At 34.8% G+C, this 22,098-nt stretch overlaps 1 protein-coding gene and 1 long non-coding RNA gene across 2 annotated transcripts in view; both read right to left on the minus strand.

Moving 5' to 3' along the window:
• Window positions 1-3,352: 3,352 nt before the first annotated feature.
• Window positions 3,353-9,371, minus strand: LOC125225433. Its single transcript, XR_007176986.1, has 2 exons — window positions 9,201-9,371; window positions 3,353-5,992 (listed from the first exon to the last, which is right to left on the minus strand). It is a non-coding gene; the product is annotated as an uncharacterized LOC125225433 (long non-coding RNA).
• An 8,883-nt stretch (window positions 9,372-18,254) lies between these two features.
• LOC125225787 (lachesin) overlaps window positions 18,255-22,098 on the minus strand; it is a 124,197-nt gene continuing 120,353 nt past the window's right edge. Inside the window, exons 10-11 of the mRNA XM_048129640.1 lie at window positions 19,233-19,403; window positions 18,255-18,657 (exon numbers count right to left, since the gene is read on the minus strand). Coding sequence (XP_047985597.1) covers window positions 18,446-18,657; window positions 19,233-19,403 — 383 coding nt within the window. The 3' untranslated portion in view covers window positions 18,255-18,445. The remainder of the gene's footprint in view (window positions 18,658-19,232; window positions 19,404-22,098) is intronic.

Here is a 22,098-nt window from a genome sequence, read left to right on the forward strand (position 1 = left end):
CGCATTTTATCCACTAGTGGGTAAAGTAATTTGACCTTGAATAAACTCAAAAACTTTAAAATTGACAAAAGTGTGAATCTTAATAAAGATGATTTACCACCTGTGGAACTTTACAGTGATACATTAGTTTCCTCGCTATAAGTAGTGAGGAAAATCGGGTGCCATGAGTTGATTCTATTCTCGAACCACTCGCTTTGCTCGTGGTTACATATTTTTTGCTCGTTTTTCAAAAACTCGGCGTTAAAATACAACTTTGCTGCATTAATTAGGAAAATCCATGAGTTGCCATATACATATTTTTTTGGAAAACTTAGCTGCATTAATTTAAGTATAAAAACACCTAAGCATATTCTTTTACGAGCTATATTGTTCTGTCATTTAAATACTAAAAATATCTGAATTAACAGTAACAACCATATTTAGTGAGATAAAACGAATCCCTTAATTCTTGCCCATACATGTTTAATGACTAGTTTAATTTACATCTCATGTTCTGCGAGAGTACGAGTCTTAATTGGTTTAAAATGTATATCGGATCAAGAGATATGATACCTACAAAAAATTAATTTACCCTTTATTTTTGAGCTTTTGAGAAAGCACACTTAATAATAAACATTCATTTTAGAATTTTGTTGGTAAAAAAAAACAGTGACGAACTGTAAATAAAACTTGTCAGACATTGCAAACAAGGCAAACAAATCAGTGTTAGCTCCACGTTATATTATCACATGGAAACTGCACATGTGTCGTAAAACTCGCATCTGTCGTCAAAACACAATCACATATCTCACGCTTATTACCCCCATTGGCAATGGGACTATAATTGACAAAGTCGCGATTTTATCGAGCCGCTCTCGCATCATTGGTTTTAAATGTTCGTTTCGTGTTATCGACAGATGTCAGTGCTGTCGCTCACAGCTACGACACTATCCGAGGCCGTGCGATGATAAGTAGTGATGTGTTGTGGACTGTTTTCAGGATATTCCTTTATCAGGTTCACTGCCAGTCGCCTTCTGTTATCTGGTTCTCAGGTGGGATCTTATTAGTAGGCGGTTCTCGCCACAAAGCTTAAAAAAATAAAAAAAATATATATTATAGGACATTCTTACACAGATTGACTGAGTCCCACGGTAATATTATACACGGTATAAGACAACGATATATATAATATACAAATACTTTTATACATAGAAAACATCCATGACTCAGGAACAAATATCTGTGCTCATCACACAAATAAATGCCCTTACCGGGATTCGAACCCGGGACCGCGGCGTAGCAGGCAGGGTCACTACGCGCTAGGCCAGACCGGTCGTCAAAATATATATTACCAAATAACTTACATCATTTTTACTTAACAACACATATTAATGAATTATAAATGATGCAGAATTAGGTACCAGAATTAGTTATAAGTATAGTAAAATTGATGATATTGACCGAGACCGCTGATTTTGTAATTTTAAATATTTACATTTAATAATAATTTTCTGGGGAACAAATGCATATCAGTCACATTACATCACTAGGTGCGATGACAAGTGACGTTAACTGCCACTAATGCGGGCGTACTCGCCGCTCTCACGCATTAATTGCATTAATTACCTGAGGTATTGTAATTTCGAACCTCCATTAGTCCTACTTCTCCAGCAGTACCCCTGAAATCTACCTGCTTGACTATGTAAAGGCAGACGTGCTCATTGGATCAATTTACACAATCACTTAATTCATACGCAGACTAACCTTTTATATGTATAACAATTACATTCTGTATACATATGTTTCAAGATCAGTTACAGTTATCCTAAAAATTCTAATAATTATTTAGGCAAACATCTTAGTCATCTTTCATTGATCATCGGGTCATTACAAAATAAGCGTGTTTTTCCCTTTTCGTATCAATGCCAGAACTCCGCTCTGATAACATTGAAATATTGTAACAAGAAAAAGTATCTCATAGAAATCCTAACTTACCAGTAAACTAGTATTTTTTTCATAGAGTTCTTTCCATTTCGATAACACACATCACACGGTAAGCGAGCAGCAGTATGTTTAGATTGAATGACTCATATCCAATCCCAAGTACTCAGTAAGTGAGACCCAAATTCAATTGGCTGGTATCCGGTTCCACTCGATCGCATTCTCAGATATCGGTATCGGCTATACATCTCTAGATCAGCCGGCCTAGCCGAAGTGACAATCGTTGACGCTACTTGGCGATCGAAACGCAGTCTGGTTCGGTCGCACCACTACAGAAGAACGATATGGAGGTATTCGTAGCTAGCCGAAGCGTGCTAGCGTCTAGAATGTTGCATAGGTACCCAGGCCGTATAGGCCGAATTCGCGTCGGCCGCCCGCCTCACTTGGTCCTTCGTACACGCTTATTTGAATCTCCTTTCTAAGCGACTTCCTTTTCTGTGAGTGTCAGGTAATTATCTGTGTGGCATTCCAATTTTCCGATCGAACGGTTAATTCAGTTTAAATCTCTTCGTGTAATAGCTTCAGGACTACCTAATCCCAGTTCTCGGGAACCCCATAAGTAGTCGGTAGGTAATAATAGCTAGAACAGGGTGCAGATAATATTGATTTGATTTCTCTGTGTCAAAGCATCTTGAGTGTTATTTTGGATGACTAAATTATATGTCAATTAAATATATGCCGCAATTTATGAAAGTATATGTATATTGTGTATAGATCAGTATCAGATTATTAAGATAACTCACGTGATGGTCTTTGTTATGAACATATAAAATTAGAATTACTAAATCATACTAAGCTAAACAATGAAGTTAGATAACAAAGTAAGTATACACACCTAATACCTTAGATCCATCCTTAACCATATCTACCTTTACGTAGTTTTCTTAACTTTGTTTCAATTAAATCTGTTTTAAATTAGGTAACGATGAGACCCCAATTCTATCTCCATTGAAACCGATCGTCGTTTCGGTAAATAAAGTTCGATGCCAACTCATCAGCGCAGGGGGCGGGATCTGATAAAAGTTGTCGAGAACTTTCTTTTGCGATATCGCCACCTCCGTCATGTAAATTGGACAAGTTGCGGCGAACGCTGATGCTTGTTTCATTGGTAAATATAGAGATTAGCTCTTAATCTAACCATTTTTTGTGCCAAATTATATTCAGATGAAAGAAAGGTTCCGATCAATTTCGGGTCAGACCGGCTTGTTCAAACCAAAACTTTTTAATCTACTTTCAAATAATGTGAGCCAAGCCAAGGCTCAAGAGCTCAGTCACAGGGTTCCATCATTTAATCTATTGCTTCCAGTTTCATGTAAGGGCATGTCCGTGGCCCTCGAGCTCCGGTATGGGGGTTTATCATTTAAACCACTGCTTCCAGCTACATTTGCTTTATTACATTGATTGCTTCAATTACAGTGTCAAATAATAATCAGGAATATAACATTAATCAAATCATTAATCATCTACTATCAGTAGTTACAATCCGTACAAAAACTCTTATAACCTAAAAAGTGAAGTGCCGCCAAATCTGACGTTTACTGTTGACATTCGTTAAGCCCATGCACAGATGAGCTACGATCAGTATAAGGCTATATATACAGAATGTTATTCATTGTGATGCTTACAGCTTCGGCCGTCCTTATTATAAAGTGAGCCCTCTCACTAAACATATTCACCTCAATAACAGTGGTAACAAACGTACGGGTACCTATCTACGCTTAATGTCTACATTCATTACTACAGTATCAATCCACAGACATTCATTACTACAGTATCCTTCTCCTAAACCTTATTAAATAATCAGTATAACACATATACAAAATCTTAAATTCTTTCGTAACCTTATTACAGTTATTAAATATACAAGAGCTATCAGTTTAACACATATAAAATCATCAGCCTTTTAATCTCATAAAATCACAAATCAAGATCACTTTTAATCTGCAGTTACCTATCTTTCATTAATATATTAAGGAACTTAAATCATGCTCTTCTAGACAGTTTATGAGTAAGTAAAAATCAACATCAATACAGCCTGTCCTAATGCCTGCTCTAAACCTATGCATAACTTTTTTTTGTAATATTCAACATATTATAAACACTTGCATTACCTACATCAAGTAGCTGTAACAGCTTGCATTTCGTTGAAGTTTTCCAATCTAGCAACTAATTTACAATCATAGACTGCTCCAAGCAATTAATACAAGTAGGTATAAACGACCATTAACAACCGCAGCCTGTCTTCAAGGCCTACTCAACATTCTGGCAAATTAGATCATTATATTCAATGCGTGTCTTGATCAATCGCAACCCTCGGTCTTTCACAGCTTTCAGGAACTGTTCTTATCACATTAACAAAGTATATATATAAATAATAATCTCAGTCCGCTTTCAAAGGTCAGTTCTAAACATATTAACGAATTATGTATCATTAACAATGCCATAGGCAGTTTGAATTTTGTACATAATATAAAGTGATTAACACTCTCAGTTTGTCCACAAATGTTCTAATCATATGAACAAAGTATTATCATTAACTATCTCAGTCTGTTTACAATACCTGTTTTATAACCAGTATGATTATCCATTTTATCAAAGTATATAAAACATCATTATCAATCTCTGCCTACTAGGCTTGTTATTTAAGTATTGACTAAGTATAATATATCATTAATAGTCACATTCAGCTTACAAAGTCAATTCTAATCATATTATCGAGGTTTTTATATTATATCATTAACTATCTCAGTCTGCCTTCAAGGCCGGTTCCAAAGTATAACATATTAGCAAAAGTATATTTTCTAATTAACATCACAGTCTGCCTACTAGACTAGGCCTGCTCTTATCATATTAATAAAGTATATTATATCACTAATAATCAGTCTGCTTACAAGCCTGTTCTAATTATATTAACAAAGTATATATCATTAACAGTCAACCTAAAGGCCTGTTCTGAACATATTAATAAGAGATATTATACCATAAACATCCGCAGTCTGCCTTTAAGGCCTGCTCTTTTCATCAACAAAATATAATTTGTTATGGCCCGTTCTTGACTAATCAAGGCGGTCTGCCAATCAATCAATTAAATTATGGCCTGCTCTAGACTGGTGTGGCCTAGACAGTCTGCCATATCGGCCTGCTCTAGAATGTCAAGATGGTATTATAGCCTGTTCTAGACAGTCTGCCTTCACGGCCTGCTCTAGAATGTCAGGCTACTACCCAAACCTGTTCCAGACAGTCTGCTCCTTCATTCAACCTAATCAATCAATATAATTTTATAATTTGGTATGGCCTGCTCTAGACTGGTGTGGTCTAGACAGTCTGCCATAACGGCCTGCTCTAGAATGCCAAACTGGTATCATAGCCTGTTCTAGACAGTCTGCCTTCACGGCCTGCTCTAGAATGTTAGGCCCAACCCAGTCAGGACCTGTTCCAGACAGTCTGCTCCTTCATTCATCATAATCAATCAATCAAAAGGTATTAACCTTTTCAATCTTATATGTTTGTTATGGTAAATAATATCATCATCAACAATCAGGGCCTGCCCCAGACAGTCTGCCTTTAAGGCCTGTTCTGAGCAGTTTTCCAACATAAATTTACCTATCAATATTTTGTTTAAAATTTGATTCACGCAACAAGCTTACATTACAAGAATCTTCGAATCGACATAAGTCACAATCTATACATAGCTTTGTTTGTTTTACCTACTATCATGGCCTGGTCTAGACTACACACTGCCATAACTCGGCACTCAATTAAGATTTTACAATATGTATATAAAGACTAGTATAGTCGTGCCAGCTATTAATCTTATAACATTGAATCTCGACACTCTCAATCAATGCACATATAGAGAGATTCGCTTCCTTATCGTGTAAGTACACGGCACTGCAGTACGGCGACTCTGCGACCCTGATCACCAGCAGCTTGGCACTCGGTCCGCTGGCAGTGGCTCCACCATCTATCAGATTTAACCTTCTTTACATCAGTGTGCTCTTGCAGCGAGGCTCTTCCAAATCATCAATTTCATCCGATCAGACATATTACCAGCGTTGGAACATAAAACAAATAGAAACACATTATACTATTGTCAGTACCTAATTCTCGTTCTAGCCACAGACATTAAAAATTCGATCAGACACAGTCGATCATCATCATTATAATTCGTCTAGGTATAAGATTATTACCATCATTATAATCCATCATCGATTTTATCTGGTTATTAACCCTGTTATATACATCGAAACAAACTTTCAGTCAACATAGAAAAGCATAGAAAAATCACGCTCAAGAGACCTGCTACTTATTGAGTATAGTACCTTAAAACCTAAAATTATCAGTATTGAAATTGAATCAGTAATCAGACGTCATGGACATCAGTCTCAGTAGATACTCTCAGTATTTTAATCAAAGATTCATATCATTAATTTAATACAATGACATTCATACTAATTTCATTTATCAACCTTGAATATATTTAGAAAATTAAGTATTATATTCACAATTTCCGTTACTTTTAACGCCTTAATTGCCAAATTGGCTTCGTAATTGCAGTTTCACGTGCTCTGCCTACCCCATTTTGAAATACAAACATGGCGTTATGTAAGTTTATCAGTAAATATTAATTAAATGCAACATCCCTGGGAATATTTTGGGTAGCTATTGAAATCTTGTAGCTATTAGTAACCTTTAATGAAACAAAACTTCTTAGGTACCTATACAAATATTCAATGAACTTTCCTACGTATTACATTCTCTTTCTCTTGCAGTTTTATAACGTTAATTGTTTATTAACCCGCAGATTCATAATGGCAATAATCAACTACTTATTGGAATCGGAAATTTCAGAAACATCTCTTCAACCTCTGGCTCTGCAGCGACTCACGAGGGCGCAACAAACAACATTATTCAGACAAAATCAAAATGAACCTCTGAAGTCTTTGGCCGGAGCCGAAAACGCTATTTGCATACCAGCCATATTATTTAGAATAAGTTCAGTTACTTATATCTTATTCATTTCTTCTTTTTGTTACATTGGTACAGCCGTCGAGCTCTATTTGGATGTAAACAGCACTCTTCTAAATAAAATGTAACCTTCAATTTTGTATTCGTTGGTTACCTTAATACGATTAAATTTACCTACTTATTTCTGGTCATCACTGAGTCTCCATCATACAATAATTAATTACACCAAATATTATGATCAAAAGTTGATTTCATGATGCTTTATGAAAAATTAAACCAACTCCAAATTCCTCCCTTTCTGGCTTATTTCGCAAGGTTTCTTTATATTAAAATGTCATTTACCGTTAACCACATAAGTACATTTAAGTCACTCTGGAAACTCTAGATTTTACCTTTTTTTTGTATCATTGGACTAGGTAGTAAGCCACCAAAGACAATGTACGGCATATCGGTACGGTCAAATTGTTCATGAATAAATAAACTAAACTAAACTATCGACACCACACAATAAAATCACTGCAACAATCATCTGCTAAGATGCTGTGGCCAATGATGTATCAATACAACAGGAATCCGAACAAATAAATGTATTAATACCAAAACTTGGTAGTACCTAAACAATTTGAAGTAGATACTTCTATTTACCATTGTTACTTTTTTTTAAAGTCCATTTTCAATGATAATTGAATAAAAAAAGTTCTGCTGGTATTTCAAACAAGCATGGTTTTTTTGATATTTAATTTAAATTACTTATATAACTTGATATTTTTTTTAAATTTTAATAAGTAGGTACCTACAGGTCACCTGCTTTTACCTTTACTAGGCACTGTATACCTTGAACTGGCTTGTAATTTTTACCTTTACTAGGCACTTGCAATTTTAAATATAGTGACCTAAAAGTTACGACCTGGTAGTTGTGTTTAATTAAAATACATCAATAATTACTCTGTCTATTAACCTGAATCTACCATACTATAAATTATTTGTGTTCTTTTCTAGAATAATTCCATAGAATTACTGACTCTCTAACATGTTGGTAGTGGGGAAAAGTAATGTGCATACTCAATCCCTTAAAACAAAAACTAAAAAAAGAACCGGGTTATCACTAAACCTTTTATACTTACATACATATTTGATCATCAACATAGATAAATATCACATGGTAATATTCAAAGGCATACTTTCGTGATGTACATTGTACAGTACCAAAATTCGAAATGGAATCAGAGGCCAATTGTCCTGGATGAAAATGATGATGCTTTGAAATTGTAACCTTTGTTTTCGGAGTAACCTTTTAGAAATTTAGTGTTAAAAGATAGTGACACCATGAAATGGTTGTGTGTCTCTTTTACACTCATGTACTGTTTATATCATTAGTAACATTACTTAACTACCTTTGTATGTAACCCCGTGATTAATCATGCCAGTTATCCATATCAGTCGGTCACAAAAATCATTAGAGAATCAATGAAGAATTTGAAGTAATTAATAATATCCATAATTGAGGAGTAATCAATTCAGGAAAACCCATTATATCTTTATATTGCATAAATATTACTCATACTTTCACAAAATTCAGGCTTGATAGTATAAGCGGACCTTTGATTAGCTTACTACACAATAGGTAATAGTCTGGAATAGAGATCTGATTCACTCTACCAGTTTTAATATGTCACTACCAGTACCGCTACACATTTGGAATTCTTATCATCTGTGATTTTATTTATTCACTTTTTACTTGCCTACTCTCCTTAAATTATTAAATAAAGCATTCAACATCAACTATGTACATTGTAGTATTCATTTGCCTAGATCTCAAAATATTTATAAATAAATATTGCGCTACGGAATCAAAACTAATTTCTTTGTACCTTATACCTCAAATAACTGATACATATATTTTATATATAATTATGTACATGAACTATCTATTGAGCTATGTATTCTGATTTATGAACCACAGTTTATATATTCTATGACCTGTGACCTGTGTGCCGCTTGGTAAAAATCTCTTTATATTGAAACCCGACATAGCCTGCTAACAATTTAATTTAGCATGCTACTGCTTGAAGCTCTTTTCTCATTTTTCATAATAGCTAAAACTTTGGATTGTTAATCTATATCATTATCTTTGTTATATTTCATCATACATATATATAGGTACTATATAACCAATGTGTCTGAACTAAAAAAAAAACTTTTCAGTACTTTTCAGTAAACCATCCAAAAGAATAAATATACATTCAACTTACATGTGTTAATCAGTTTTCTCTGAGTACCTGCACTGCACCAGAATACTGTGTATTCTGTCCAATGCCATTCTTACCATCTAGCATTTCATATCCTTATCAACATGTTCAAGGCTTGTGCTGATGACATAGTTAGTTTCACCAAAGAGCTAATGCTTCAACCCTTAAGTTACCTCTCATCATCACATCAGCTGTTTGATTCCTTGAGTTGTTCCTTTGTGTATGGCAGCTTCTCATCTCACAGCCCAAAAACAAACAATACAAAAGAAATGGTTAATAATTTGATCAACTGAAAACAAAGTTATACTAGATGCACCAAACAAAAACCTTTTGGTTTTAAGTAAACAAAACGATCTGTCTTTTGCTCCTCTTATCGAACAAGTTAATGAAATCTTGTATCATTTATACACATATTTTCTGTAGTTTCTATTATCAAACCAACTTTTAGAAGGCCAAGTGACGTTTACGCACCTTGTGGACATTAGATCCTTTATCCAACTTCTGAGATGTGAGCCAAGCCAAGGCTCAAGAGCTCAGTCACAGGGTTCCATCATTTAATCTATTGCTTCCAGTTTCATGTAAGGGCATGTCCGTGGCCCTCGAGCTCCGGTATGGGGGTTTATCATTTAAACCACTGCTTCCAGCTACATTTGCTTTATTACATTGATTGCTTCAATTACAGTGTCAAATAATAATCAGGAATATAACATTAATCAAATCATTAATCATCTACTATCAGTAGTTACAATCCGTACAAAAACTCTTATAACCTAAAAAGTGAAGTGCCGCCAAATCTGACGTTTACTGTTGACATTCGTTAAGCCCATGCACAGATGAGCTACGATCAGTATAAGGCTATATATACAGAATGTTATTCATTGTGATGCTTACAGAGATACTTTCTATGAATTTCAAGGCCAAGCTGATTGGCTCGCTATCCGATCAGCACTTAAAAAGCGATGGAAACACACGTCTTGGGCCACACAATGGGCCCACACAATACGAAGTAAACTGAATAACTTTATTTAAGAACACAATAAACCACTTTTTACTAGAAAGGTCGGAATTGTGTAATGGACGGGGTCGTGGAAAAACAGCGGATATTTCTCTAAAGGTACTCGTGCCTCCACTTACGTTTTCTTTACAACATCGACTACCTATACCTATTGATTCTAATGACACCTAATTAATTGCGATATTTATGATGAGTTAAATGTATTTCAGTAATATGTAGTGACTTATTCTTTTTTGTTGTCATTGCTTCTTTGTGCTTTTTTCTGCTAATTAAATAATTATTGCTAATTTTAGTATTGACATGGCTATAAACCAAGGACCATACAATACGGGACAGACAAAGCCCATACAAAAAAGTGTACCCCTGAAATGTATGGGCTTTTTAGGCTTAAAAACAGATGGCGCTGTTTCGCAGCCTGGAAGTGGCCCAAATCATATTTTCCCGAAATATTTTTGCGTGTTTTTATTTCTTATAAGAACAAATGACATGCTTCTTTATTTGAACATCACGTCAATACACATTTCGAAAAAAAACGTAAGCCTCATCAGTGTAATTATGATAGTATTTAAAGGCTGCTTTCAAAAAAAAATAGTTTTAGTCGGTGAAATACTACACTTTCCGTTATCCAATAGATTTATTTAATTCAAATTTCAGTTAGAGCATCTTATTATCTTGATTTTTATAAGACTAGATTTTTGAAAACCAAGTCACTAAATTAATTATGATTTTTTCTCTAAAGCACGTTTAGAAAAACTCACGTAGAGAGCTGAATTAGTCGATCTTATTTGTAAAATTTGGACAATTTTGATTGCTAAAACAGGTAAATTTATAATTCGTATACCCTGTACTACAAACTTCTCAGACTACATTTTTATTATAAGGTTTTAAAAAAGAGTAAACGAGGCTAAGACGAAATCAATTTTTTTCAGAAATTACCTAAAATTAAGTGACAATTTCTTTGAAAATCTACATCACATCGAAATCATTTTTGTATTTAATGAATCTGCAACGTTTACTTAATTTTCTGTTATTCCTTAGTGATTATAAATTGCTATTATTTATTTTTGCCTATTTTTTGAAAACGAGCTTCACTGGTACAATTATTACCACTTTTGGACATTTTCTCATATTTTGTTAGACCGAGTAGAAAAAGTCCTATAATGTGATATATATTTGTAAACTACTTGCAAAGCCCTTTAATTTGATACCACACACGGTATGATCAAGCGCTCGGTTGCGATTTCAATGTTTTTCATACGAAAGCCCTCTTAATAGGTGGCGCTAAAAAAATGAGGATCGATTCTTAGTATTGAGACTGTAAATCCTTTATAAATTAACCTTGCCATAAGGTTAGTAACTTACCTCCCCTACCATTGCATTTTTTTGAAGGGCGTTTCGAAAATATTATTAAGTACATACCTAGTGCTTTTTCATAAATTTTATAAATCATTTTGGAAAACGCAAACCCATTAACCATTAACCATCGCCAGAATTTGATTTTTAGATCATAATAAAATTATACTCCTTTCCTTGTCCAATAGGGTATATCGTCACTACTTTTAAAAAATCTCGTATCTCACGCTGTTCCTCAAAGTTAAAACGCAGTAAATCTATATGCATTCCATACATACTTACTACAATTTTCTTTTCATTGACAGACGAAGATACAAGTTTTTTTAAAAGTAGTGACGATATGTCCATGTCCAACAAGTAATTGTCAAGTTTTTTTTTTAGTTTGAATAGGTAGACGACGTTTGCCCACGATCACACCTGATGGTAAGTGATGTTTCAGTCTACGGAGGAGCATAGTATCCTGTAAAAGACCGATAAGCTGGCAACCTTCCGACGATGCTCCAGAGTCCAGACTATGGAGTCGAGAATTTGGTTAGCTCGTCGTCATTGGCCCTCCTCTCGACTGACTCGAGCGCCGCAAGCTGATACTTCGCTGAACCATCCCACTGTCAGTAATATAACTTGAAGGTATATAGACGCTTGCCGTTCTTTTTAACCCCCGACGCAAAAACGAAGGGGTGTTATAAGTTTGACGTGACTGTCTGTCTGTCTGTCTGTTTGTCTGTCTGCTGTGTGTGTGTCTGTCTGTGGCATCGTAGCTCCCGAACGGGTGAACTGATTTTGATTTAGTTTTTTTTTGTCTGAAAGCTGAGTTAGTCGGGAGTGTTCTTAGCCATGTTTCATGAAAATCGGTCCACTATGTCGCGGTCGGGGGTTTTTTCAAAATTTTAATTTTGTGGTTAGGTGTTTAAATAGACATAAGTTTTATGCTGTATGCATATCAATCTTCAAAGTACTGTCACAAAATCAATGCAGTCTTAACATCCAGAAATGGCTATTAAGACATTTGGGCTCATAGTTGAATTCGTCCACTTCATTAAGACATGAATTATGAATAGCGAGGGCATTAGCATCCATCTGTAGAGAACAGGATGTCATTGTTATGCAGATTGTAACCGGATGTCCCCTACTCCCTGCCCGCAAGATATCATAAACAGTACCGTGACGTCGCGTAAACGTCAAAATCAGCATAATTGTAACACCTAACTAAGCGCGATTAGGTGGAGAATATTGCTAGATTATAATAGAAATTTAGCGGAGATTCGAACGCTGCTGCTGATATTTAGTTGAAAAACTCAACTGTTGAATGTGCTACCATCAAATCGGTACATAGGAATACGATCCGGCAAATTTTACGATCTCGTCGTTCAAATTTGTACTATCTTGTGACCTTTATATAATTATAATACCTACATATTAATTCGATCAACTGAAGGCTGGTTTACTTCTGATGACAGTGTTTGGCATTTGGCAATTATCTGTGGTAGCCTAGGGGTTTAAAAACACATTTTTTAAATACTTGCGGTTTTGTGTTTTAACTATAAAAAAATATGTAAGAAAGTGTAGATTCTTTACTTACCTGCCAGCCTAGCCAAGGTAACAGCCGCTTACTATCTATGAGACAATTATGCAGACTCATGGTATGGCTACCATATATTTTTTTGTTAGTTTCCTAACGAGTTAAAGTACTGAAAGGTCACAGTCACCTTGTTTTGCTCGCGCCACGGTAGCGAATATGATACTAAGCGTCGACAAATCAACATCCATGCGAATGTTTCTTTACACTATTCAATAATTATGTGTTATGTTGTTAGCGGGGGGATCTAGCAATACGTACCTTATAACTGTGGCGTTTACGTCGCATATAACCGATTACTATTTTGGTGTTAAAAGCTAAATTTATTGTACTTTACAGTTTACCCATAGGACATATAGGCAGTATTGTGTACCGTAGCGCTTTTCAGTTATTTCCACAGACTATAAAGTTAACTAATTTATGTTTAGTCTTAGACAGTACGGATCTTTTTTATCTCCGTTTCAACCAATACTATCTCAGGTTTCGGATACCGAGATTTCTTGTCCCAAAAGACCCACCACCTCATTGTATCGCGACGCTACCACTTGTGATGCAAACCACGGCATGCAAACTGTAACACCCAAGGGATGCTCGGAAATGTACAAGCGCCTATATTGGGTTAGCGTGCCACTTCCAGCATTGAATGATGCCTGAATATACTTATCTCAGCCTTTGACAGGACGTGAGACATCTGAGTAAGGTTTGCATTATATTTATAAGTATTATAGTCTAAAATTTTTTGGAAATTTTGATAACTAGCTAGTATTTGAACAAGGCTTATGTGAACAAGGTTATGTGAGTGACATCTCATAACCGTCGATTTGATGTCGATCCGTTTTAATGTGACGTCCATTGAAACCACCTTGAAACAAACGCGTACCTAATTTGTAATTTGTCACATATCGAACCATATCGTATCTTATTCTTATAATATTCCTTTGGGATTGGTAATAAGGTATTTAAGTATTCATTGAAATGTTCTAAATTCTTTATAGTTATAAACTGAAATAAGTGTCATATACAAAGAAAAAGTGACCAAGACATACAAGTGTTCAAAGCTGGATTCGAACCAGCATCCTCCGTTATCGCGATGGATGCCTGAACTACTCGGCCATTCGGACACGGTGGCAAGGGTCGATTTTTTCAAGTACGAGTATATGACACAATTACCGAAGGCTTATAGAGTGAGTATTATATTCTTTGCTTTATAGTTATAGCTATGACCACGGTGCACATGAAGAACTACAACAGCACCAGAAAGCTTGCGAAGGTTACGCACAGTATGAAATAACTTAACCACAAAACTAAAATTTTGATAAAATCCCCGACTGCGGCATAGTAGACCGATTTTCATGAAACATGGCTAAGAACACTCCCGACTTACTCAGCTTTCAGAAAAAATAAACGAAATCTAAATCGGTTCATCTATTCGGGAGCTACGATGCCACAGACAGACAGACACGTCAAACTTATAACACCCCGTCGTTTTTGCGTCGGGAGTTAAAAAGTGCAACGACTGATATTTAAATCAGTACATGTCACATTTGATGTCATTATCTAACCTAATTCATCTGGCAAGCTTAAATGGGGACCACACGAAATTCCCAGCTAGGGTTGTCGCAATGAAAATAATAAAGCCTCAGGTAATTTCGCTAATGCACGCGGTTACCCTATCTAGATCGCACTCGGCCTCGCTTACCCCGAAGGTTCGTATTAAGAGGGTCGGGATGTTGTGTTAGCCCTTCAATGGAGATGACTATTTTGGTGATTTTGACCAAGTATTGTGTTAAGGAATGCTGATAAAGGCAGCGCGTCTGTAATGTGTTTGTGTATGTTGGTTGTAACGATTTTGGTGAACTTGTGTTTCGAGGCATTGCAAGCATTTGAAGAAGAGATCGTAAGTTTATAAAATTCATTCATTAATATTACTTGATTTACATCTAAAACACATTATGATTGTAATTTTACTCTAAGTATACAGATGTAGTGCGAAAAGATTTGCCTTCGAATTGTTACGGAAACGTACGAATATGTATGTAATATGTGTGTCTGCATTACTTAGAATACCCAATTTATTAAGAAAATCACATTTATGTAAATAATTGACCTGTAAATGTGAATATTTTACCAATAACCATCTATATCTATATCTATCTATAACGTTTCCGAAGGAAACCCTTTTCGCACTACATCTGTACTACTAAATATTTTTTCTACTCCAGCACTTAAATCTGTCAATTAGATTATTGTCAGCGGTATCCAAATTAAGTTCATTTGAGTAATGATGAGAAAGTCTATTTGTCTATAGGTTCATAGGATTACTGCTAGCAGTAATCATATGAATATAGGAGTTCTGTTAATTTTTTTTTAAAAGCACAACTTCCATTTATCAGGTATGTTTTCATTTACAGTAATAAGTAACTTTTAATAAATAATATAATATTTAGGTTCATAATTTAAATCAAGATGAAAAAATAAACTTAAATGCGTTTTACATATTAGATATTGCAAAACAAAGGTAAAAATCATAAGTTTATCTAATAATTTTACATTCGACATTTAAATATTCTTGAACGCAACCACATTTTTCGTAATTGAAAACCGGCTTATTTTCTATTTCTCTTGTCTATGGTATGTTTGACATTTGTAAACTTATCACGAAACTATTTGAACTATTTCGGTGGTGTGTAGTTTGTTTTAATTCGACGTTATTGTGCAAAAACATAAGTAATTATGAGTGATTCTGGTGAAAAATGCACTTCCGAAGAAATCAAGGCTATGGGCGCTCAAAGTGACTGACAATTTGTTACATGAAAAGTCAGATAAAGCGTACCAAAAATGTTATGATTGTTTTGACATGGAAATTGCAAAAAAATGTTTCAACTTTCTCTGAAACGGCGTTGTTGGCATATTTTGAAGAATTGTGCAACAAGTTCTCGCCATCAACATTGTGGACAGAATACTCAATGCTACGACGATCCACACAAATATTCCCATTCATTACATCAAGTAAGTAACTAACCCATTTTATTATTCTCGAATAGGTATGTATGTGGCTGTCGTAGAAAAAGTATAGTATACAATCGTAACATTATGAAGGCTATAAAAGTCTCGTACCTTACTTAGGCCACTCGGCAAGCCTTCGTGGCTTAACCGCGGTACTCAACTTTTATAGCCTTCATAACGTTACCGTTATATAATATACTATAGGGTCGGTTGTTATAAAATGATTGATTTGATATCTGTAATAGCTTATTTTTTGGCGATTTTATTATTTATTCAAAGTTTATTTTTAAACTCGCAACAAATTGACTAGGCACAAAATATAAGTTAAGTAATGTATGTTATTTGTCTAAATGAATAAAAAAACTTATTCCGTTATATATTTTTATTTGGTTTTGCGGACAATATCATACATTCATTTCAGGCCACTAATTTAAGACCGGCGGCTTATGTTACTTTTGATTAGGTACAACGTATAAAACAGATCAACTAATGTTGAGAAGAGTATTTTTAATATTTTATCCATAAACTTAACTACTATGAGTACAAGTTTAAACAATAAGCATCCATAAAATTCAACAATTTAAAAACGTTAACAATTACAAAATTTTCCTTTTTTTCATAGGCCCATTCATTTTCACATCCATACAATACAACTAATACAATTGAATTGTCATTATTGTGTTGTTGTTTTGTTTGTAAACATCTTGCAACTTATTATATTTATTGTTAAACAATACTAAATATTTTCCTGCAAAGCTATTTACATATATTTTAACTTTAATAATACATAATACAACTTCACGACATGAATATGTTTTTTTTTTTATATTTTAGGTATATTTGAAATTGCTATGATTTTGTTAAAATAATAGTCGTAAAGCAAATCGTATTTTTTTTATTCCGTACACAAATCATTCTAAGCTGTAATATGTCTTCATGTGTAAGTATTTAGACAACCTTTAGATACAAATGCATTTGAATATTTTCTGAAGTTGTGGAAGTCAAAAGACATTATTGGATATTTGGAAGAATATGTTCTAAATTGAAGACGGCAAAACATAATTCTTGAAACTATATATCGTCACTACTTTAAAAAAAACTTGTATCTTCGTCAATGAAAAGAAAATTGTAGTATGTATGGAATGCATATAGACTTACTGCGTTTTAACTTTGAGGAGCAGCGTGAGATACGAGATTTTTTAAAAGTAGTGACGATATCTCTTATTGAATATTGCATATGTTTTATATTATCGTAGTATAAAAGAACGCATTTACATTTTATTTATATATAACAATACACGTACCAGCAACCTAAAAGTCATCATATTACTTGACAAAAAATAAACATAGCCATTTATAGTTAATAAGTAAATATATAAATCGACCACTACTATTGCATACTGTTGCAACACAATCATTTTTGTTAAAACCATTTTTGATAAAACAGTGAGTTCTTGTTGTACAAATGTTATAGACAACAGTTCTAAATGTTATATTATTACTATAACTGTACATTATAATAGCCATGTGCAAAGCACTATTGATGAAAATCCAATAGCTGGTTTTCAAACAACGCTTTAAATATTTACTGGACTTATAAACGTCGTCAGAATCTTTATTGAAAGAGATACCTTAAAAGCGGAAGACGAGAAAATCATGTTCAAACTCGCAAGTCCAATATTCTGATGAGATATCGTGCGTTTGTTTTAGTCAAGCAGCCGTAAGAGGATACAGGACGGCCGATTCGCCTTAGAAACGTATATTTCATTTTCCTCCTTTGATATTAAAATTATTAAAAAAGTTTTGAATAAGCTAAACAGGTTAGGTAAATGAACGAAAGCTGTGCCCTTATATTTGAATTACTTCGATTAAAATTGTTAGTAAATCATTACGGTACATCCATACTTATTACAAATAACGTCCACGTAAAAATCATAAGTTGTACGAAAACTGTTTTTCGGTTCCAAATATTGCAGTAGTAAAAAATAAACAGTCTCTTCCACGTGATTTTTTTCATATTTTTTAAACATATGGTTTTGAACATTCCATAAGTTGTACGAAAACATGTATGGGGTACCCTAATAAAACATTTTTTTCCATTTGTTTTTCGGTTCCAAATATTGCAGTAGTATAATTATCAAAAAAGCCGATCGCAAGATTATAGATAAGGTTAACATAGGTACATCAAACTAGATAAACCATTTTAGAAAATGCTAATATTCTTGGAGGAAAACAAGGACAACAACTCTTGTATAGACAACCGTTCCTTAACTTTGCACATGGCTTTACCGCGGAAGTTTACCACGCGACATAAACTAGGGTTGATATTAAAAAGGTAGCGCAGGAGGATCGGGCCGCCGCGCCGGGGGGCGGGCGTCCCAAGAAGCCGGCGTCCTGCGTCCGCGGCCCGCCTTCCCAGCGCGACCCTTGCAGGCTGGAGTGAACGTCGTTTGTTTCCTCCTTGACCTCTTCCTCGTCGTCGTGGGACTTGTGGTGGGGTAACTCCATTTCTGATGGACATAATCGTTTTATACGTGAGTAACATGATATTCTGTCAAACAGACCAGTAAAGACACATTTTAACTAGATTATCTACAGTTTCTTAATGCTCGACAAATTTTAAGATTTTTTGGAGTTTTGTATATTTTACACCAAAAACTAAATTTAAGTGAAAACCCGATTTTACTACTTAAAAAACCTATCAATATAATTTGTACCGTAAAAATCACTTCTAAAATGTTGCGGCTTACCATATAACATGATGTTGCCTTCAGCGGATCCTATGTATTTTTTCGAGATACACTTGTACAAAAGGCCTCGGTGATATCTTGTAACGGTAACATATTACATCTATTATACCAAAACTCACAATAGGAATCCTATTTTATCGTAGAAACCACTTAGAAAATGTCGCGGCTTACTATAGTACCTATAACTTGATATTGCCTTCGCCGTCTCCTATGGATTTTTCGAGATACACTTTAACTATTCGTAGGTACTTGTCTTATCTCTATTGTCTCAGAACTCGCAATTTTAAAACAATCCTATTTTCCTGTAAAGCCACTTAAAAAATGTCGCGGCTTACCATATAACCTGATGTTGCCCTCGGCGTCCCCTATGGAATTTTTCGAGATACACTTATATCCGCCGAGGTCGCTGCGGTGGATGTTCTTTATGATCAGCCGCATCTGCACGCTGTACGCCGAGCTGTTGATCTCGCTCATTTGGTACTTGTCGTTTGTTATTATCATTTCACCTGTTGGACAAAAATGTTAAATTACTTAGTATTTTGTTTTTATCTAATTGTTTAGTTAGGGTAAACACAAATGGATTTTGGCTGATAAAAACAATATAGTATTTTTGATATAAAATCAAATTAACGATGTAGAACTGACTAAAACTATGTAAGGTTAAAGATTGACTGAAACTGGTTGGACATGATTGTTCTGTGTAGCCTTACGCCGTGGCTTGCGTGGGCGACGGTCACGCGATAGTCGCGCGACGGCGATGCGACGCATACGAAATCAAACCTTATCGATATGGAAGTATGAGACGCGACGGCGACGGTCGCGCGACTGTCGCCCACGCAAGATACGGCGTTAGAAAAGCTACATGCAGATAGTACCAAATGCTTACTACAATATTGTAAGATTGTAGTGTGAAATGTTTTCTTGCACATTTTCACGGAAACTTACGAAAGTGTCTATTTCAGTTAGTCTCAGCACAAGAAGTATTAACTTCGATTGATCTAGCACGACAAACACGAACGATTCCGGGAAAATACGATGAAAAACTATTATGTATTTTACATCTGATTAAATATTCGGTGGATTTCCATACAAACAAATTCTATAATAAAATGTAACTCATGAATAATTTATAATTATGGTTGATTTGTGTAGGTACCGAGTGAAATAACCACGTCTTGTAAATTAGTGCTACTGCATACATTTCAATAGGTATGCACATCAGACACCACTAGATTTTTGGTATAAATAGTATTACATTTTTTGTTGGTGTAATAACTAACATGCTCATATTGCTCATATAGGAAACCAATATGAAGGAAGTAGTTGAATATATAATGTACTTGTATGTGTTTGCGATTATTGTATGTATTTAGGTAATTATAGTTGTGTAATTTTTCTTAAAAGATTACTCTTCATTCATTGGGTGAGTAAAATTAGCACCTCCAATGCCTTGTTTTAAATAACTGCTGTACTGTACATTTAGAGTGTAACCTGTCCTTGTAATATTGTCTTTATTTAGGCGTCTGACTCTGTTATCTGTAACTCGCTTCGCTCACTTTTGTTTTATGTAACTTGAACAACCGTGCAGTGCTCATTTTAGTTGTTTGGTGCATGTGTTGTCCTTTTTGTTGTATGAGTAGGCTACTATGCTACAAGCTGCTTGCTTTTACCTGATTCTGGCAAATATGTGCCGACAACCCAGTGGTAAGTATCACTATTGTAATAGGATAAGGAGTATGAGGAGACCAGCAGATATGAATTCCCTACCATGCTGCATAGAAACTGCTGGAAAAGTTACGATGTCTGTTCATTATTTCCATATAAATACATGTATCGTCGTATTACTATGGCATACTTGACAATGATAACACAAAAGCCGAAAGTTCTTAGCTACTCCATAAATTAAATATAACAAGATCATACCATCCCATACATTAAAATGCGACCGCCTACGAATGCGCTTACACTCCACCACACATAGATGGCGCCACAAAAAATGCCTTGTTGCCACCGATTATTGGCATTAAGTGTCAATTCCGAGCCGTAAATCGATGTCAAAAGTGACACTTAACGCCATCTACAAGTATAATCGAAAGCTACAAGATATTTTTTTTGTGGCGCCATCTATGTGTGGTGCAGTGTGAGCGCGGTCTTAGGCGGTCTCATTTTAATGAATGGGATGGTATGATCTTGTTAATATTTAATTTATGGCTACTCTGACTTTACTAAAAAGTGATCCCGGAAAGATATACTAGTTATATTAATGTAACGATTTTGTTGTGTTGTTTATTTTTGTTAGTTTAAATAGACATAAGCAATCGAGAGAGCATCACTGCTAAGTAACTATTTGTAATACAGTTTTAAACACCCATGGTGAGTATGAGAAGCGTATACCTATTAGTAGGATCTCAGCATGGAGCATGTGAACTAGTAAATTACAATGAAATTTAACAATCATTGTGTTTACTTTATTATTTGTTCGGTACTAAGTAACTTAGCTTGGTCAACATGCCTTACCTACGTATTGGGCACATATCCATTATTATAGATAGGATCCACTCGCTTTCAGACTAATTTATATTCGGACGCTTCCGACCATTGTCCCGGTATCGAATTGAAATATGTTGTTTCGCATAAACGAATAATATGCGTATTTCCAGTGTGGACATTTGCATTGGATAGTTTGGTTTAATTTATCAAGAACAATTAACGAAGTAAATGGTAAAAGGTGTCTTGAGCTTAAAATATTAATTACCCATTCAACGATTTGATTGACCCGTGTGACTCAAAAACTATTCTAGGCAGAGGCACTCGTTTGCTCTAATTTATGAAAAAAAAAATCTATAAACAGATATATAGATAGAAATATTATTAGTTATACTCATAAGTAAGTTTCATCCATTTCAAGATTCAAAGTTAAACTTTTTAAGGTAGAGTTAGATACACCCTGGCTAAAGCCGGTGCATTTTTATAGAGTTTCTATAAACAGAGCGCATGAAACTGCCCAAGTTCCAGGGCCGAAGAAACAGAAATCATTAGCAATGACAGGATGCTAGCGCATCGCCCCCACAACAATTGAACCCATGTCCCACAATCGACTTAACGGGAGGAAAGGGGCAATCTTATGATAATACATAATTATTTGAAATACCTTAACAGACCTGATAATACATGGTCTACATATGTTTTGACAGGTACCTA

Source organism: Leguminivora glycinivorella, chromosome 4 (assembly GCF_023078275.1).
Source record: "Leguminivora glycinivorella isolate SPB_JAAS2020 chromosome 4, LegGlyc_1.1, whole genome shotgun sequence".
In the NCBI taxonomy this organism is placed as follows: Eukaryota; Metazoa; Arthropoda; class Insecta; order Lepidoptera; family Tortricidae; genus Leguminivora; species Leguminivora glycinivorella.